This window comes from Trachinotus anak, unplaced genomic scaffold, assembly GCF_046630095.1.
Source record: "Trachinotus anak isolate AG129_WGS33_773 ecotype Australia unplaced genomic scaffold, CSIRO_AGI_Tana_v1 ptg000005l, whole genome shotgun sequence".
Lineage (NCBI taxonomy): Eukaryota > Metazoa > Chordata > Actinopteri > Carangiformes > Carangidae > Trachinotus > Trachinotus anak.
In genome coordinates this window covers 23982387-24000820 of record NW_027273856.1, presented here as the reverse complement: position 1 = coordinate 24000820, position 18434 = coordinate 23982387, and the positions used below count along the sequence as shown (strand labels likewise).

Sequence of the window (18434 nt, the reverse complement as noted above, 5' to 3'; positions counted from 1 at the left end):
CATGTCTTCACTCCCCACTGCCCCACACTCCCTGGTCAGACCATGACATCATACATCATTTTAATTTTAATTTTCCATTTTAACAAATGAAAAGAAAATAAATATTTAAGAAAAAACTCTCTATGCACCTCGTTTGTATTTTCATTTAAAGAGACAGAAAGATAAAAGATAAAAAATAATAATCTGAACTGGTGCAGATATTTCAAAATAGATTCAGGTTTCTGATAAATACTTGAAAGAAAAGCTATCTGAACATAACAAAAGCGAGTATTGCTGTTTTGTTTGAATGATAAAAAGCAATGTGTTTAACCTTTTTTTAAATAAATCTAAGGAATTGCGGTTAAAGAATATAATGTATTTGTTTTAGCTGTTGTTATGAATAACAGCAGTGATTGTTGGTGGCTAAACTTGTATCTCATCTTTCATCATCCTTGTTCTCCAGTAAATCAACAGTGCAATATGAGACTACTGATGGTGCCCTTGAGGAAGTTCTTCAAAATCATTTGTAGCTTTGCAAAGACCCGATGTCAAAATCAACTACTAGAATTTGGAAGAATTAGCAAAACAACTAATTTAAAGTAACAGTCAGTAAACAAAGTCCATCCTTCCAGACATGATGACCTTACACAACACTACCTGTTCCACTAAAGTGATGCTTTCAGTCACGCAGTCATCGTTAAGGCCACACATGAGGGGAAAGACATTATTATTCTGTACCAGAGTCACAACAACAGCATCATCATATATTTTCTGTATTTTTCCTGCCGTGTCTCCCAGTGGTTTCCTGGGTTTTCAGTCACTGTCGTTCCCGGCTCGTCCAGCAGTGGTCCTCAGTCACTTTCCGCCACTCCCCAATCGCCCGCAGCTGCTGACACACCTGCAGCTCAGTATGTTTACCTGCTCAGTCACTATAGCACACCGGCAGACTCTTCCTGCTCTTCATGCTTGTCTTCTGAGGTAGACCTCCCTTTTCTCTTACCTGCTCTGCCTTTGAGTCCACACCTTGCCCACTATAGCTGCATTCAGCTGACACAATAAAGACGCACTGATGTGTCTTTCTTTGACCAGCAGGCTCATTAGCATCTCAAACACATCCAGTGGCCCCATCACATTTATGGGTGTGTCTCGCCGAGGTCCCGCTTGTCATTTCTCTTTGCCCATGGGCTCGTCTTGGTGCACGGAGGAGGAGGAGAAGATAAATCTCATTCTCTTTTTCATCACACTGACTTCATTCTTCACAGCCCTTTGATGGGACAGGGGAGCAAACCTGGGTGGAGTCTGGAGATTTACAGCCAACAGAAGTGTGCAGGCCATTAAAAGCTAGTGGCCCGCTAATGAACAGTCACTGCAATCACACTGAGAGGAGTACAGTATGTATGGAGCTCATCGATCCAGTGTCATCCTAAGGGACGTGTAACCTCTAGTCTGCTCCTGTCACATCAAAGGACAACAAGATTCATTTTCATTTTCTAATCAGAGCTCATGTTAGATTAGATGCTGTCGCATATCTGACTTTGGACAACATTTTATTGTGTTATGCTTTAAATTTCATACTCAGTCAAAGAGGAGATGCAATTCAACAGATTAAACACTGCTGAGTAGCAATTACTAGATCAGAGTTTGGGTGGTGTCTGTAAAATGGTAACACAACTCAGCTACCAGCCACCACCCCCCTAACACACACACACACACACACACACCAGCGTTGCCCCCGCATCCCCCCGGGGTATTGATGTGCAGCCGTCAGCCCCAGCTGTTGCACAGTGATGCACAGCTCCAAACTGGGGCGTTCTGTCATCAGTGTGGCAGCGTCTCATGGGAGAGCAGAGACAAGTGCTGTAATTAGCGGGAAACGAGGCCAGCAGCAAGCCAAGTGTTCCCGTGAGGCCCCTGGAGGCCTCAGGGGACTTGAAGACGCGTGGCTAACCTGTGGCCACTACCTGTGGCTGATTTTATTATTTCTAACACTCCAAGCAATGAAACCAAGCTTGTTCAGACTGATAAATGTTTGGAGAAAATGTAGAGGTGAAAATGGATTTACTGTAATAATAACAGGTCTTTTTCATGGAAGGCATTACAACATGTCACAGTAGGAAAGGCTTCAGTTTCAGGGTCCTGGTATTGTTCATGACAAGAACTGAGCCATTGTTGAAGTTGTTATTAATATCTGTGCTTTTCCTGTATGATAAGTCAAAACGTCAAAATGTAATTTTAATGTTCCTTAAAGCAAATTCAGAAGTCTGAAAAAAGAACATCAGAAAAATTATATCACTTCACTATTAAGATATGTTGCTTTCTGGATCAGAGTAGAAGGGGCATAACATTTTCTTAATCATACATAAGCATGAGGAAAATTTTACTTGAAACTTAAAATACCACCCAAAATCAATTTATTCGAATAGCTGTTGAAATTTAGTAAAGCTCAAACAAGATGATGAATCAATAAGATGATTGACAATAAACCAGTCTTTGTGGATGTCCTTTTGGGCTATAGGAAATTGTAATGGGCCTCTTTCACTATTTTGTGAAATTTTTTAGACAAAATGGTTTATGAATCCATCAGAAAAAAAAATAGATTATTCAAAAATGAAAGTAGTCTTTAGCTGCAGCCCTAGAACTTTAGAAACCTGTCATTCTGTATGAAATGTAGCAGCTATGCCCTTTTTTCATAAATACCTTAGGTCGGGGACTTGTCTCATGAGGCAATATTATTGACCATCAGATAAAACACCAAACACTCACCAAACTCACCACATATCTTGTTTTAGTGTTTGCATGTACAATAACGAATTGCTTGTGTTTGTGTGTGTGTGTGTTTGTGTGTGTATGATGCTCCTTCTGTGTCTGAGTGCGCTGGTGTGTGCAGGTGTATGACGGCTGCTTATGCTCCATCTGCGTCTGCTGCTGATGAGTAAAGCCATGAAATAGATCCAGCTGGAGATGTGCAGAGGAGACTGAGGCCTCCTGGGAAATCATCCACACCTCCACCAGCACGGTGTCCACTTCTTTAGCACCCCAGAGAGCTATCAATAAGTGGGTAATTGAATTTTAAGCACAAACACTGTCATCAAATGAGCGTCGACGTGTGTGTGTGTGTGTGTGTGTGTGATGGGGGATGTTTAGCTGTATGAACATGGTGATGCTGTCCTCTGGCCCTCTGGGAGTTTGCACAGGAAGGATGAATGTTTAATCCATTAAATAACAATTACTGCCTGTAATGGTTCAGAGTGGCTGGTGGAAGAAGAGAAGGAGGGAGGGGGGCAACATGGCTGAACTGCACACGTGCCAGTGAGATTGGTTCTTCATGACACACATCATCCTTTCACACATGTGTTCACCAGAACGTATATGAAGAAAATGAAGCTACATTGCAAGAGTGAAAATATGCACATGGCCTATGGCCACCCTTGAGGATAGTGTTGTCTTGTCCTGTATGTTTTCTGGGGGCAAAATTGGGGGTTTTAACAACTCTGAGGTAGGCATAAACAAATTTTCTTTCCTTTCATTGGGGAAAAGGCTTTAAAACAGGTTAGAGGGGAAACTGGTTTTGTTGCCCTCGCACGGTTAGAAATTATACCTAAGAGACAAGTCAGTCCGGCAGCAACAGACAACATATGATACTGCCACAACAGTAACACTAATATGCAAACTAAATTAAAAAACTATGTCCGTTTTTGGCTCGACCGCAACAATGAATGTCCCTGACTGACTGAGCGATCATATTTCCAAGTCTCAGGTGGTCTCAGTTCGGTTCTCTTTAGGTCTGTGTTGTGGTTTGCCTAACCTGTGCACTGTGAACACAAAGAACTCCAGGTTTGCATCTCCTTTTGGCTAAAACAATTTTGAGGCTATAAAAATGATATAATATTAAGGGCTGAAAAAAAAAAAAAAAAAAGGATTTGAACAGAAATATTTTTACAGGCCTTGTTTGTTAAACTCATTCATTATATAGTCAAGGTTTGACATGTCTGTAATTTCGTAATCATTTTCTGGGATGAAATATGTTTTCTCATAAATAAAATATGGAAAATGTAACTATAAATGGAGGAATCGATTTCTGTCTGTATTTCGATTTCGTTCATTCAATCAACTTCCAAGGAAGTGTAGTGACGACTGTGAAGTGAAGAAAACATCGGTTTTCTACACGTTACTTGACGTGAGGAAACAGGCGGGAGTACATCATCAAGGGCAGTGCAGCACAATTTCTGCACATGCAGTAAAGGTTGAACCCGGTCACTATCCAAGAAGAGCAGATCATCCAACTCAAGCAGTTACAAACTACACTAACTGACCACACACACACTGAAAACTGCCTTTCTGTGCCTGGTCCCTTCAGTGCCTTTGGCTGATGACCCATCAATTTATAAATTTCTGCAGCCTTCCATGAGAAAATGTATTTACTTTACTTTATTTGCTTTAATTTATAACTCACTGATTTATGACTGTACTAACTGCTCAGGTCACCTCATGTTAGGGACTCCCTCACACAGAAATTAGTGGCCCAGTTGACCTCTTGTAACACCTTAACAGATTTACTTTGTACAATATTGATATGGAGGCCATATGTTTGGAGTAAAAATTACATTAAAGAAGCAACCTCAAACAAATACTCACTCCTAGTAAAGTCAAAATGTAGAAACTAAATTAAATGACATCTGAACTCATTTATAAACAATGCGTTTAAGGCAGCTTAACTAGAATAAAAGGTGCAGGTTTTGTCTTGAGAGTCAGAAGTGAACAGATGTTTGAAGAGATTATGTTTCCGCTCCAACTGTAAATGCAGTATGGTCTGAATGGTAAAATCACTTTCTGCAGAGGCTCCAAGAAAAGACAGGGTATTAATCCTGGGGATATCATGTGAACTCACATGAATTTTGTCCCCACCATGGATAGAAAACATTTCAGCAGAGGCAGGGACATATAGACTAGAGGGAGATAAACTCCTGGTGCCAGTAGTGCTAGTTAGGCATAATACACGCTTCAACTGCTTTAATTGAATAAATTAAAAAACATAATAGTGTTATTTAACATTTTCTTGGCACGGCGGTGGTGTGAACCATGGGCTTAGGGCTATGCCTTCTGTTACTGGCAGTCGCCCAGCTGCCCTGGCTTCCTGGCTGCTTGGGTGCCATTATGGCAAGTAAACTACATTTATTATATGTACCATTAACACTAAAGGAAGCAGAGGAATAACTAAACGTAAGACACACTGTGCAAGAGAGCAGGAAGGAGAGAAATCATCAGTAACTGCTAAGCTAAAGATACTAGAAGATCTGAACAGCATATAAGGGTTTGTCATGTAACCATTGAAATACCATGGTAGTAAAGATTTTGAATATAAAAAAAATGTAATTTAGTGAGAACATCATACCAAAGATAATAGTGTTCTCTGCCTTCCACATTGGAGTGAATTATTTTTGTATTTTATTGCATTTTCTGATGAAATTCTCTTTACAAAAACACGTCCGGCTCTGTCTGAATGTTATAATTGAATCAGCGTAAACTGAAGAGTTTTCAAATGACACAAAAAATATTAACTGAATAGTCCTATATAATAATAATAATAATAATAATGAAAAAATTGTGGAAAACACACACACACGCCTTGTAAAAACTCTTCCCATGCCCCTCAGTCTTAACTTTAAATTTATAACCAAAAGCACTGACATTCATTGTATTTTGAAATCATTAAGGAAAAGCCTTGAATGACACGTTTTGTTTACTTGATGAAATTAAGGGGTTCCCAATAAAGGACAACCTACTCCGTGGTAAATCCACAGATCTGAATCAAACAGGAAGCAAGACATATTTGGGGGATTAACATGTAAAGGCCTAGATGGAGGGCTACGTGCTCATGTCACAGTGAGTTTGTTCAGTATTTGTATGCATGTGCACAAAAGTGTTTTGGAAATGTGACAGTGGGCTAACCCTAGGAAAGTGGGATAATGTCCCATATGTACTTGTTTTGCACATAAAAGCTTTCCTTGTGCATAAAATACCAACATATGATTCAGGAAAATAATTTTGCATTGCCACAAAGTGTGTGATTTCACCCTCCCTTATACCTCACAAAGACACACACACACACACACACACACACAGTATGTCAATGTGATCGTTAAGTTGCACTTGTGATCCAAAACGAGTTTGCTAGCTAGTAGTTTTCTCATGCTGCTCACACAATGGCCTGTATATGGGAGCTGCCTGGTGGCATTGCTTAATTAGGCGAAGAGTTGATTAATTTGCACTAATTGACAGCTAATTAAAGGAGTGAGGGCACATCGAATTGACGTTCCTCTGAGCTGTGAGGCCTTGACTGCAGGGGATGTTAGAGAGAGCGAATTGTGAAATGAGCACCACCTGCCATTAGAAGTGGCCTCAAACATATGGTTCTTCGTGTGTGTGTGTGTGTGTGTGTGTGTGTGTGTGCGTGTGTTTAAACAGCCTGTTGCTGGTGGATCAGGGTTTTCTTTAGCTTCAAGAAAAAAGAAAGTGAATCTGATAATAATAAGTTCAGCTGTGTGAGGGTGAGGGTTGAAATAAGTTCCACACAAACTAAATGTTGACTTTACCACAGACATCTAAAGCTGCATCCTGTAACTTTTTTTACAATCCAACAACATGATGTAACTGATCAGGAAACATGACCATGAACTTTGTATATTTTTTACTGTAGTGCAGTGTAGTGTTAACATATTGTTTAAATTTAAAGCTGCAGCTGACAGAGCGTGAATCTGGAAACAGATTTCCATTCCGCATTTTCAAGCTGCACAATCCGTATTTTTCTATGAACAAAGGTTCATAGATCATTTTGTAGAACGTGAAAGGTGGCAAACACATGATCATCACACAACTCTGCAGTTTCTCTTGACTTTACAGTGAATTTTAGCATCTTTCAACTCATTGTTTCGGTTTTACAGCCCTCGTCTTTAGTGCTTCGATTCAGTCTCATTACTCTCATTCACCCTTTACAGCAGCAGGCAGCTGTTCTGAATGAATGCATAAATGAAAGATATTCATATCAACTTCATTGGATGATAATACAGTATGTCACTGTTGTGTTTACAGATGATTGCTCTGCCCCCAAGTGGAAATAGACAATTAATGCTGCTTTCAAGAACTTTGTCATTGGTTAAACCTGATGCTGGGATTTTCTTGGCAGTGGCAAAACCAAAAAATAATGCAATGATGACAATGGATGTCTATTAAAAAAACATGGCTGTGCCTCCGTTTTCAACATGTTGGCAGCTCTCCAGGTTTGGGACGCTGTCACAGGATGTTAGTTGGTCTACAAGCTGTCTGGAGTTTTGGGGCCAAACAGTAAAGATCCTGCACAAGTCAACTCAAATTTCTCTTTTTCTGTGGGATGAGGACCCGATCTCTGCGGGAGACCAGGAATAGGCAGGTTTCATGTCTGCTGGTGGAGCCCATGTGAATCAGGAAAGACAATTAGGGGCTTATTAGGGTCTCAGGGACATGTACCTCACGGGGCGTCTGCTCGCCCGCTCGGCCCCAGCTCTGAGCCGCTGCCATGGCTCAAAACAGTCAGGGGCATTGTCTCACCTAATTATGCTGAAACCAGGGGCCCCTTTTTGTGTTGCTACTGCCATGCCTGTCCGATTCCCTTCCCCTGCCTAACTGCTAGTTCCTATCCACTGTGGAAGTGTGCTAATTAGACAAGAAATGGGCCCAAGTAATTATGTCAATTCTTTTTACAAGTAACCACAATGAGGAATATTATTTTGTCAGGAAAGTTTTGGTGTTGGGGAGGTTCCCTCCCACATTTGCCAAAGTATTTTCCTCATTATGCCAATAACACATCTGCACATGCAACAGGGGAATGCGGCACACTCGGCAAGTCAGAGTCCCCGACAAACTTCAGAGCATAAATAGATGCACTCATACAGAAATGGAGACTATAGAACGGCAATGGCATGAAGTTATTGCCCTAATTAATGCTTTGTGCCCACAGAGCAAACTGTTGAATCACCAGTGGCACATTGTTAGGATTGTGAGAGCCTTTTGTTTCTTCACCTTAATAGGATGTTTTGATCAACGGTTAGATGGTGACCCAGCTCTTCTTCTTAAATCCCGAGCTCTGGGAAACGCAATTAGCTAGATTAGAAGAGCCATTTCTGGAGCCTCAAACAAAGACAAAGATAGATCAGACAGAAAGAGATGACCATGGTTCAGAAACTCAGTATGACTGACCCAGACTGTTTTAACCCAAAAGCTTTTTCTTTTTTTATTGAAGAGCTGTAATGAATAAAATAAAGATTATCCATGTAGAGATGTGTTCTGTAATTCATAATTTATACAACTGAAAGAAATTAACTGGACAAAGACTGTTGGAGTATTTTATTACTTCTCTTCATGAAGTCAGAGGGTGTCTGTACAGTTTATGTCCTCATTCAGTAATCGACCTCCACATACTGTCAGCATTAACCTTATGTTGTTTTTCTTTATTTAACTACCGGATTCCCAGTCACGGAATTTTAAAATATAATTTTCCAGGCTTGGAAAAATAATTAAAGCAAGTAGGTAAAATTGTTTTGGCAAAGTTTTGGAATAGTCATGGAATGAACTTGTAAGGTTATTTCTGTAGTAAAGGGGAATACAGTGACAGTGACTGTTGTTTGAATATTTGAAGTGAATATGAAAATAACTGACAATTAGAGTATGAAAAAGGTTGCAGTTTAATTTTCATGGGAAATGCAAATGGTAAAAAAAAATACAGACATTTAAACATGAATAAATTAATAAATCAAATGGAAAATTAAATGGGAGAGTAAATGAATAGGGGAATTAATACAAAGGTAATGAAATACAAAGGCAAATTTAAACAGAAATATCAATTTATGTCACCTTTTTAAAAATGATCTAATGCCTACATTTATTTCTAATATTATTTTTGTTGCATTTTTGTTGTTGCATTTTGTTGTATTGATTTATTCATCGAGTCATTTATTTATTTTGCAGTTTTGGCCCTCCATACTTCTGCACTTCAAAGTTGTGATTGGTCATGGAAATCATATTATGACTTCCCGAGCCAGAAAATGCCTATTAGATAAAGAAAAGGACAATAATGCTCACAAACAGAAAGAAATGAAGAACAAACAATTCCTGAAGTCAAAATATCCTCTACCAAATTTACTTCTACAAAACTGTAGTTCTCCTGATTGGATCATTTTATTCTTCTAGTCTTTTTGTAGCAGACTTCAGACCTGTGAAGCATGAATTAAGCCGGGATGAGGCGTACAGTATGATGCACAAACTGGTTTCTAGCTGCATCCTAATCTAAGCGGAAGGATGTGATTGGTGGAAGACATCGGAACGTGTGTGTGTGTGTGTGTGTGTGTGTGCGCTGTGGAAACCTCATTAGCATAGCTATTGGTATGGCATTGATCTCTTCATTCACCTCTAATGAAATGTCTCTAATAGCTTCTCATGAGATGCTGGAGGTAATTTCAGTCTCTCCCCCCCAGCTCTTCCTCACATCCGGGCCATTTGACTTTAAAGATTTGATTTTCAAACTGGGCAAATACATTTTAGACAGTTTCAAATAATGCCTTGAACTAAATGATAGTTGATGAGAGGCTCGGTTTCCTTCAGCGACGTAATAAAGGAAAATGCGTGATGTGTCAGGGACATGACGCGCAGGGACAACAGACTGGGACCGGGGTGATGCCACAGCTCCTGATCACAGTTCAGATTGCACAGCAGCATTAAATCTGCGGTGGGTCCGACCGTCACTGACAGTCCCGCAGGAACCACCTCTTCATTTATTTATTCATCACCACATGTCCCGATCAGAAGACGGCATCTCCGCTTCCACCGTGCGCGTCCGCTCATCTCCATAAACTCTCCTCTGCGTAATTATCCGCCCAGCTGTCCCGAAGTGTGCCGCAAATTATCCCCGAACCATTGAAAAACTGCGCAATAATTGAATAATAGCTGATTAGAGAGGATTAGGTTTGTGAAGACCAGACAAAAAAAAAAAAAAAGAATATTTTCGCTTCATTTCACATTTCAGCGGGTTTGAATTTGAGAAGCTGCAGGTGATTTCCCCTGACACCCGATATGTCTCTGCTCTCACTTTCAAAATCGGATGCGGCCTGTGCTCCGAAACACTTTCAGTCTCTGTCACGGCTTTTTTTTTTTTTTTTTTGTGTGTGTGTGTGTGTCTGATAGCAGACCTCAAGCGAAAACCAGCTGAACCGCAGGAGGTGAATGAATCTGTGCGCTGGCATTTGCTCCGCGGTTCGCCTCGTGTTTAATTGCCACCCTGGTGTGTCCTAAATACCCTGAACTGGGACATTGTATTCTTCATCATGTGACCCGTCAAAGAATGAACAAAGCTTAATAACATATCAACAGATGCGCAGACTAAACCAGAATATGCAAATCACGGTGCGAGCTTATGAGGGACGTCGGGGCTGAAGATCGATTCCGGTAACGGATCAATCAGTTTGTAGTCTTTCTAATGAGAAGCTGAACCGATGAATTAACTGTTGGAGAAATTGGCTGAAGCATTTCTTTTAATATGATCACTGAAATTTATAGTTTTGTTGTATTTTTTTTTTTTTTTTTTTTTTTGTCTTGCTTGTGTGCAAACATTTCAATGTGACCCTGTAGACTTCTTATTTGCATATTTAGGCTAATGGGGAATAATGAAATATAGAAAGTAAGATTATGAAAATAGTTTTTAAGTGAACACTGAGGTGTAGTAATTTAACTCATCATTTTATCTTAAATTCTTCTTCTTTTTTATTGATATAGGCCTAATATCAAAACAGCTTTGTAAAAAAAAAAAAAAAAAAAAAAAATGGCTCCATCATGTAAGTGCTGCATCACACAGGACTAATAATGAGCAGCATCGTTTTCTCTAAGTATGGATTACCTCTGACTTTTTTGTGTTTAGATTATCTGGGTCTAAAAATCGTTCGCCCACTAAATTTGCTCGACCTGAGGGCTTCATCCGGCTGACTGGGTTTGTCTGAGGAGCCGGTGACTCCCGGGTCAGATGATCTGCGGCGAGGAGCTAAAGAGTTGATCTTCAGTCGCCTTTTCTAGCCCGGGCTGTGAGTTGTAACTTGAAAACGCTCTCTCACTTTCCCTCTCTTTCCCTCTTGAGTCGATATTAAACAGTCACAATTTCCCCGGTTTTTATGCGCATGGCATAAACACAAATCAAATTCAAGATCAAACATTTTCTGTTAAATAAAAAAAAAAAGCAAGAGCCTAACTCACAGTGTCTGACGGTCACCAGCTGTAAGAGATGGTGCCACTTATCAGCCAGTTTGTCAAGGACTTAGAAAGAGTCCGTCCACAACCTCACAGTCTCAAAAAGGCAAATATATAGTCAGGCTATTGTGTCACATTTAATTGCCAGATACTTTCTTTGTGCTCAGATGAAGCTCATTGGGGCTGATGGGAACTTCAGTGTGGTGTCTCCTCTCTTGTGATTGGCTGACGCCTGTTGCCTGTTGGATAAAAAGAAGAGGAGAGAGATGAGGAGGAGCAGCACTCTGCTCATTGCACCAGGGACTCTGGATTTTTCGTTTTGTTTTTGTTTTTTTTTGTTTTGGAGGGAGTGAAAACAAAAAAGTGTCATCGTGTAACCATGACAGGGAAGGAGGGAGCTGTGCTTTCAGACTCTGAGAATAAACAGAAATCAGCTTCGCAAACCAGCGTGAACCACGGGGGATCCCAGCAGCCGCCTCCTGTCTGGAAGATGGCCCCCACGGTGCACCGGCGCACCGGCTTTGGGATCCAGGAGCTGCTCGGCCTCAACAAGGAGCCCACACCGGCGCCGAGGCGGCCGCTGGAGGCTCTGCCGCACAGGGCGCACGTCCTGGCCGCAAGGTCGGCCCTCGGTCACGGCGGGCTCGGGGTCGGCATGGGTCTGCTGGGTCCGGAGGGAATACACCCGTTTTACAGTCAGCCCGCTTTTCTGGAGGTGCTGTCAGAGGCGCAAAATGTGCACCTGCAGCCGCAGCACAGAGCGGCGCACATGGAGGCGCAGGTGGATGCGCAGCACTCCGCCAGCTCCGGTGAGTAAAGAGTCTGATGACATGCTGTCGTGTTTCTGTCGCGGAGGGGACGGGGACTGTCTGCTGTTTAAAATAAACTGTGATGACATTAGGTTGATGTATTTAGTCAAAGCGAGCCGGAATGAGAGTAATGCAGAAATGTCTTGCACCAAAGAAGAAGAAAAGAAGCGCAAGTGCCAAAGGTTTCGCGCCCTGTGATCCAGCAACAATAAGCGCAGGGAGATGGAAAGTTACATTTTGATCAGGAAAACACAGTTTGGAAATTCGTTTTTACTTTCAAACGCACTTTTCATAAAAAAAAAAAACTTTTGTTTTCAAAAGGGGGGAAAAATATTGAAAAACGTGTGTCGAGGCTAAAATGATCATTTACACTTGATCTTGATTTTCTTCTTTAATTTTAATTATTTTGGCACAAATCCGCGCCCAAGAATAATAATGTAGAAATAACCCCTTCACATCAAGAAAGCAGACGTTTGAAAAAATTGTATGACTATTTTAATTATTATTATTATTATTATTATTATTATTATTATTATTGCTATTGTGCTGGTATTTGAAGTCGGTCACGGATGTGTCTCCTCACAGATTCTGATGATATGAGCTTCTCCTCCGGGGATCAGAAATTCTCAAATTCATCCATGAGTCAGAGCAAGAAAAGAAAGAAACGACGACACAGGTAAAACAAAAACATGTGGATTAAAACAAGATAATCGAAAGACATTCAGAAATATATCTTCGTTTCATACCGCGATGATGGCGTCTAACAGGCCCCGCGGTGATGTCAGTGCAGGCGGCTTTCGTCTGGTGTTGGTGTCGAAATCCCGAACGAAAACAAAAATGTTCACAATTTAATTCCTGTAGCCTAATTTCACTTGTGTGTGTGTGTCTGTGATGCTATTAATATAGTATTATATAATATGAAATTAGCCTAAAATTCCTCATAAGAAATCATCATGATCTTCTCTGTTCTGTCTTTTAGAAATACACTGCTACATTTTTTTAGGAGTAAGAAGAGGAATCCATGGCATATTCCATTTTTTTATTTTATTATGCATTTGGTAAACAAAGAAAAAATAATAATTCTCCTCTGCCATTCCCTTTTTCTTACTTGCAAGCTTAAAGATTGTTTCATAAAAGAAAAATCTGACTGTTTCATATTTTACAGTGATCTGACTTGAAATTCAGTGCTAGAAAATGTACATTAATTCTTATTCATCTGTTTCACTGTTTCAGAAGATTCCAGTTGTGGCCCCATTTAATTGACATATAACAGACCAACGTTAAAATGAAACTGAAATGAGATTTGTTTTTGAAGAGAACAAGATGTATAAATGGTATTCATTCTCTTCTGATGTCTGCAGAACCATTTTCACGTCCTATCAGCTGGAGGAGCTGGAGAAAGCTTTTAATGAAGCTCACTATCCTGACGTATACGCCCGGGAAATGCTCTCCATGAAGACCGAGCTACCAGAGGACAGAATACAGGTGTGCTAGTGTGTGTGTTGATGTGTAGGACATGTAGGGCCATCATCTCAAATTTTACATCCTTCACGACAGTCCTTTCATTTTCTTGCTTTAAGAAGAAGACCCTAAAAATAGCCCCTTTTTTCAAAGTTAGAAATGTGCATCCAGTCAGATAATTGAGATATTTCCTGCAATGTCTGACTCTTTAACATTACATCAAGGTTAGAGTTGCTTGCAATCACATTGCATACCACAAATTCAGGTTGCAGAGTGGTGAGGACAGATTTGTAACACACACACACACACACACACACACACACACACACACAAAAAGCAGGTATTCAGGGGGACAGACAGGTGGAGCCTCCATCATCATCCTCACAATGCTCCCCTACTCTCACATTAGCAGCCAATTCAACCTCTCAGTGTAATTAGTTAATTGAGGAGAACTTATCACCCCTCTCCCTGTGAGAGGCGGGCCACAGCCCTGAAATGAAATGATAACTACACAGAAAATAATTAGCAGAGGTCAGCGGCTGAGCAGAGCCTCTACCTGGCTGCTATGAGCATTTTAATTTCCCGTGATATTTGAGCGCCTGTCTCCCATCGATCGGGCCTGGAAATTAACTTATTTTTCAATCAGCCTCTTCGCCCCTGGGGTCACCTCTTGCTGGAATCACACACACACACACACACACACACACACACACTCTCTCACACTCACACTCACACCGATGCTGTCAAAAGGCATGATTGCTCATCTGAGGCCCATCTTTTTATGAGATGGAGGTTATCATCAGATCTACCTGAATAGCTTTCCTGGATTGGCTTTGATCGTTTTTAATTCCAGGTCTGAAAAAGAGACGCACACACACACACACACACACACACACACACACACATGCACACACCATCCCAACAATCTCATCCAACCTCCTCGGCCATTTTAGGATGCTCTTTTTTTTCCTGTTTTCCTCATCCATATTCACAAGCTTGCTGAGGCTATTACAAAGTCTGGCATGGTGGAAATCAATTTAGGCACTTGAGGAGCTGGAGGGAGAATAATGCACGAACACACACACACACACACACACACACACACACACACACACACACACACACACACACACACACACGATAAAAGCTGAGGTTCTACAGATGAAGCAAACGATGAGAGAAAATTTGTAATTTTAAAGTGTTGTTAACCTGTTTTCAACAACACACAATACTTACATTTTGGGTCCATAATACATTTACAATAGAGGAAGGAAGAGTCAAAGCAAACACTCACATCTGAGTCAAGACCAAGATTATGACAGTGGAAGCTCTCAGGAGCAGTCTTTCTCGAACACGGCCTTTTGTTGTTTTAAATCTCCAGCAGATGTCATTGTTCTTCTGGTCCACAAAATAAAGGACTCCTGCATTTTACGACAAACTGTCACAAGCATTTAGCAAAAAGGACGAGTAAAGGAAGCTGTAATCAATGATGAGATGAGAAGGCAATCCTTCATAGTGGTTTTTAAATATTTCAAAGGTCCCCTCCACATATTTTATGTCATATACTTATGTCATATAAAAACACTGTCCTCTGTTTAATGATTTCATTCATCTCATATGTTTTGCCACAAAAAAAAATGAAAGTCCCTGATTCATCTACTATAAATCTGCAAATATTTTTCATTTTAAAAGTTTAACCATAACTGGTCACTGTCACAAAATCATGATAAGATTTAAAGTGAGCACAGAGAAACTTTCTTCCTTTAGCGGACTAATGTGAAAACAGCCCAATTGTCTAACTGTGTACATCCATCAATCTGCACAGCTGAAGATCAAACAAGTAACAAAAAGCCCCCCAAAAAAATAAAAAGAAAAAAAAATCAAGTGAATAACTTCATGTCTTATCTTTTTTTTGTTGATCACAATAATAAATATCAATATAGAACATTATTTGCCCAGACTGGCTGCCTAAGGGCTCTGCACATATTTATTCTAATCCGGTCATCTCTGTCCTTTCTCCAGGTGTGGTTTCAGAACCGCAGGGCCAAGTGGAGGAAAAGGGAGAAGTGTTGGGGTCGCAGCAGTGTGATGGCAGAGTACGGTCTGTACGGGGCCATGGTCCGACACTCCATCCCCCTGCCCGAGTCAATCCTCAAGTCTGCCAAGGAGGGCATCACAGACTCTTATGCTCCGTGGTTACTGGGTGAGCTGCTGCAGAATTATGCTTGTGTCAGCTGAAAGTCATTTTTAGATGGACAGAGATCTTTTTCATGTTGATTAAGAAAAGCACGGGTGTGAATCATAAAATAAAATGAATGAAGGCCGAGTTCCGTTCAGCTGCTTCAGTTTCAGTGCGCTGGGATTGTTCATGCTGGGTCACTGTCACACTGTCTTGACTTAGTGGGACGCTTGTATAAAACAGAGCTGCCCTGTACTTTCCCTGCTGTGACAAGTCAAACATATTTGTTGTGAAGAAAGCCTTTTTTGTCCTTTGTTGTTCCCCATGGGAAAACACTGGTGATCCTAACAGAATGAGCTCTGTCCTTCCACCTCTGTTGTCCTTTGAGATTGTTACTGACAGGTCACAGTTAAAAAAGAGATCAGAACATACGTTTGGTGATGACGTAAAAAAAAAAAAAAAAAAGAGCACCATCCTCCATCAGTCAGCTTGGAAATAAAAATGGTTGAAAATGAACTTTGTGTAAGTCCAACATATTGGCTCTATCTGACAATACTTGGTTAACTTGTCTTTCAAAGTTAACTCAAAGTTAATTTCTTTGTCATGCCAGGTGGTAGATTATTTTCAAATGCTGCCTGACCCAGGCTGTTGTCTGATAAAACGTTGTTTTCCATCTCTTTTTCTCTTCATAGGTGACTTTAGCCCATATTTTCACTGCAAAATTAAAGCTTTTTGTATCCAAAGCCTAGAAAACCAAGAAGTTTTCCAGATGTGTTGAATAATAGATGCACAACAGGAAGTGGGAGCTAAGCCCTGCTCATGTTAGGAGCCAATAAAAGTGTCAATAAAAGGTAGCAGTCGATACAGTGATAATCCTACTTCATCAGGACAGATTAGACCAAATCTCCTCTCTCACCTCATGTCAATTGATTAATTGAAATCAATTCAATGACTAATTGAATAAGATGTCTCATCCACCCATCCATCCCCTCCCTAGTTATTCTCTCTCGCAGTTTTTCAATGTCAAATATCTCACTGTAAGACAGAATGTCATACTTGAAAGCTATAGTAACATTACATTTCATTTATCTTTTTCCATTGTGGACATTAAATCACTTAAATACACTAAAACCATGGATAATCTACAAGACAACTCTTTACACTCTTTAGTGTCTTTAGACAGATAGTTCTTCCTTTGCAAGGCCTAATTGAAAATACTGTTTCTTCCTTGCAGGAATGCACAAGAAGTCAGTGGAAACCACGCACACTTCTCCAGGCAAACCAACCAGTACAACCCCAACACCTGCACAGGAGAAACCACTTGACAGAGAGATGGAGGAAGAGATGGAGAAAGAGATGAAAGACACTAACTCCCCAATTTCTAGAGAGGAACTGAGGGAGAACAGTATCGCTGTACTGCGAGCGAAGGCGCAGGAGCACAGCGCTAAGATGCTTGGGACAGTTTCAAACAGAACAAACGGCCACCTAACGCAAAAAGAAGAAGCTGGCAATCAGATGACAGAGCAGGAAACAGCAGAGGCGGAGAAGAGAAACTGAAAAAGGTTACAGGATACAGACTGATGGTGAAATACCTGCAGAAGGGAGTTTGCAAACACTTCTCGAAGGCTGAGTTCTTCTTTTATTGGCTGAGCTGCACATCAGTGGAGGGAAAAAAAAACACATGGAGTCGCTCATACACTTGTTACACACACCACTTATCTTAGACTTTAGCACAAACCCGCAGTTCAAATATTATGATTGGAAATACATAAAAAGAACAACTTTTTTCTTTGTTCAAATATACCTGTCAGGTAACTTTGACGACTTGGAAAAAAAAGGGAAATTTGCCTCTATTTAACTCTGTTTACCTAGAGATTATTTCCTCCTTACTGCTCATAGAAATGTTTGTACAGCTAACGAAAACTGCACAATACAGTGTTATATGACTGTAAGGGACTGAAGGAGGCTTAAACACTGGGATGTTTCACTGACGTTTTTGGAAAATGGTCTCACATGAAGCTACATTCAAAATATATGCTATATATATTTATTTTCTTTAAAACATATTGTTAACCTTACAGTTCTGTTACATGGCAGCTTGCATTTAACTTGGGTTGAAGCCCTCCTATCAGTGAGCATGTTGAGCCTCTTCACCTGCTCCAGAGGTGTTCATTAAGAGCTGACTGTGACCTCTGACCTCCCTGTGATGACAGATTTCAGCTGGGGTAACTGAAAAACACAGTTAAGTCCCACACCCTTTGTTTTCTTCTAACTGTTTCAATAATTGTGATGTAAATACTAAAAATAATGTCCAATAGTTATTACTGTACAATTATGTAAAGTTAACATCAATTATCTGTTTGTCTTTGTATAAATGTAACTGTAGCTGTATTAAAAGTTACTATTTAAAGTCCCCCTCCACTCAAAAAAGTGTTTTGCTTCTTGTCACTTCACATGGATGTTTGAGCTTCACTGCAAAATGATTCAGTTTAGGTAAAGTATACATTTGAGGTAAAGTTATACATTTATGTACAATCATGATTTCTGACATTTACAACTAGTCTGAAATGGATACAAGTTACACTTAAGAGTGTGTTGTGGGAACTTGAAGCCTCCAGTTTCCGGACTGAGAATGGACATCCTGTGTCCAGTAGTTAAAGGTCCCATACTGTATAAAGTGAGATTTCCATATCTTTTTTAATTATAAAGCAGGACTAGGTGCTATATTAATACTATGAAAG

The 18434-nt window shown here is 40.3% G+C and overlaps 1 protein-coding gene across 1 annotated transcript; it reads left to right on the top strand.

Annotated features, from left to right (window-relative positions):
- Positions 1–11471: 11471 nt before the first annotated feature.
- LOC139622066 (visual system homeobox 2-like) lies at positions 11472–18108 on the top strand. The gene is made up of 5 exons (XM_071479160.1): positions 11472–12053; positions 12639–12729; positions 13415–13538; positions 15537–15717; positions 16928–18108. The coding sequence occupies exons 1-5, from the start codon at positions 11624–11626 to the stop codon at positions 17248–17250; spliced, it is 1149 nt and encodes a 382-aa protein (XP_071335261.1). The 5' UTR covers positions 11472–11623; the 3' UTR covers positions 17251–18108.
- The last annotated feature ends 326 nt before the right edge of the window (positions 18109–18434 follow it).

Bases quoted from the DNA above. Each gene is read 5' to 3' on its own strand.
- LOC139622066 (XM_071479160.1), top strand. From the start codon at position 11,624: ATGACAGGGAAGGAGGGAGCTGTGCTTTCAGACTCTGAGAATAAACAG. The intron at 12,730-13,414 runs GTAAAACAAAAA...TGATGTCTGCAG, and splicing joins AGAAAGAAACGACGACACAG to AACCATTTTCACGTCCTATC. The intron at 13,539-15,536 runs GTGTGCTAGTGT...TCCTTTCTCCAG, and splicing joins TACCAGAGGACAGAATACAG to GTGTGGTTTCAGAACCGCAG.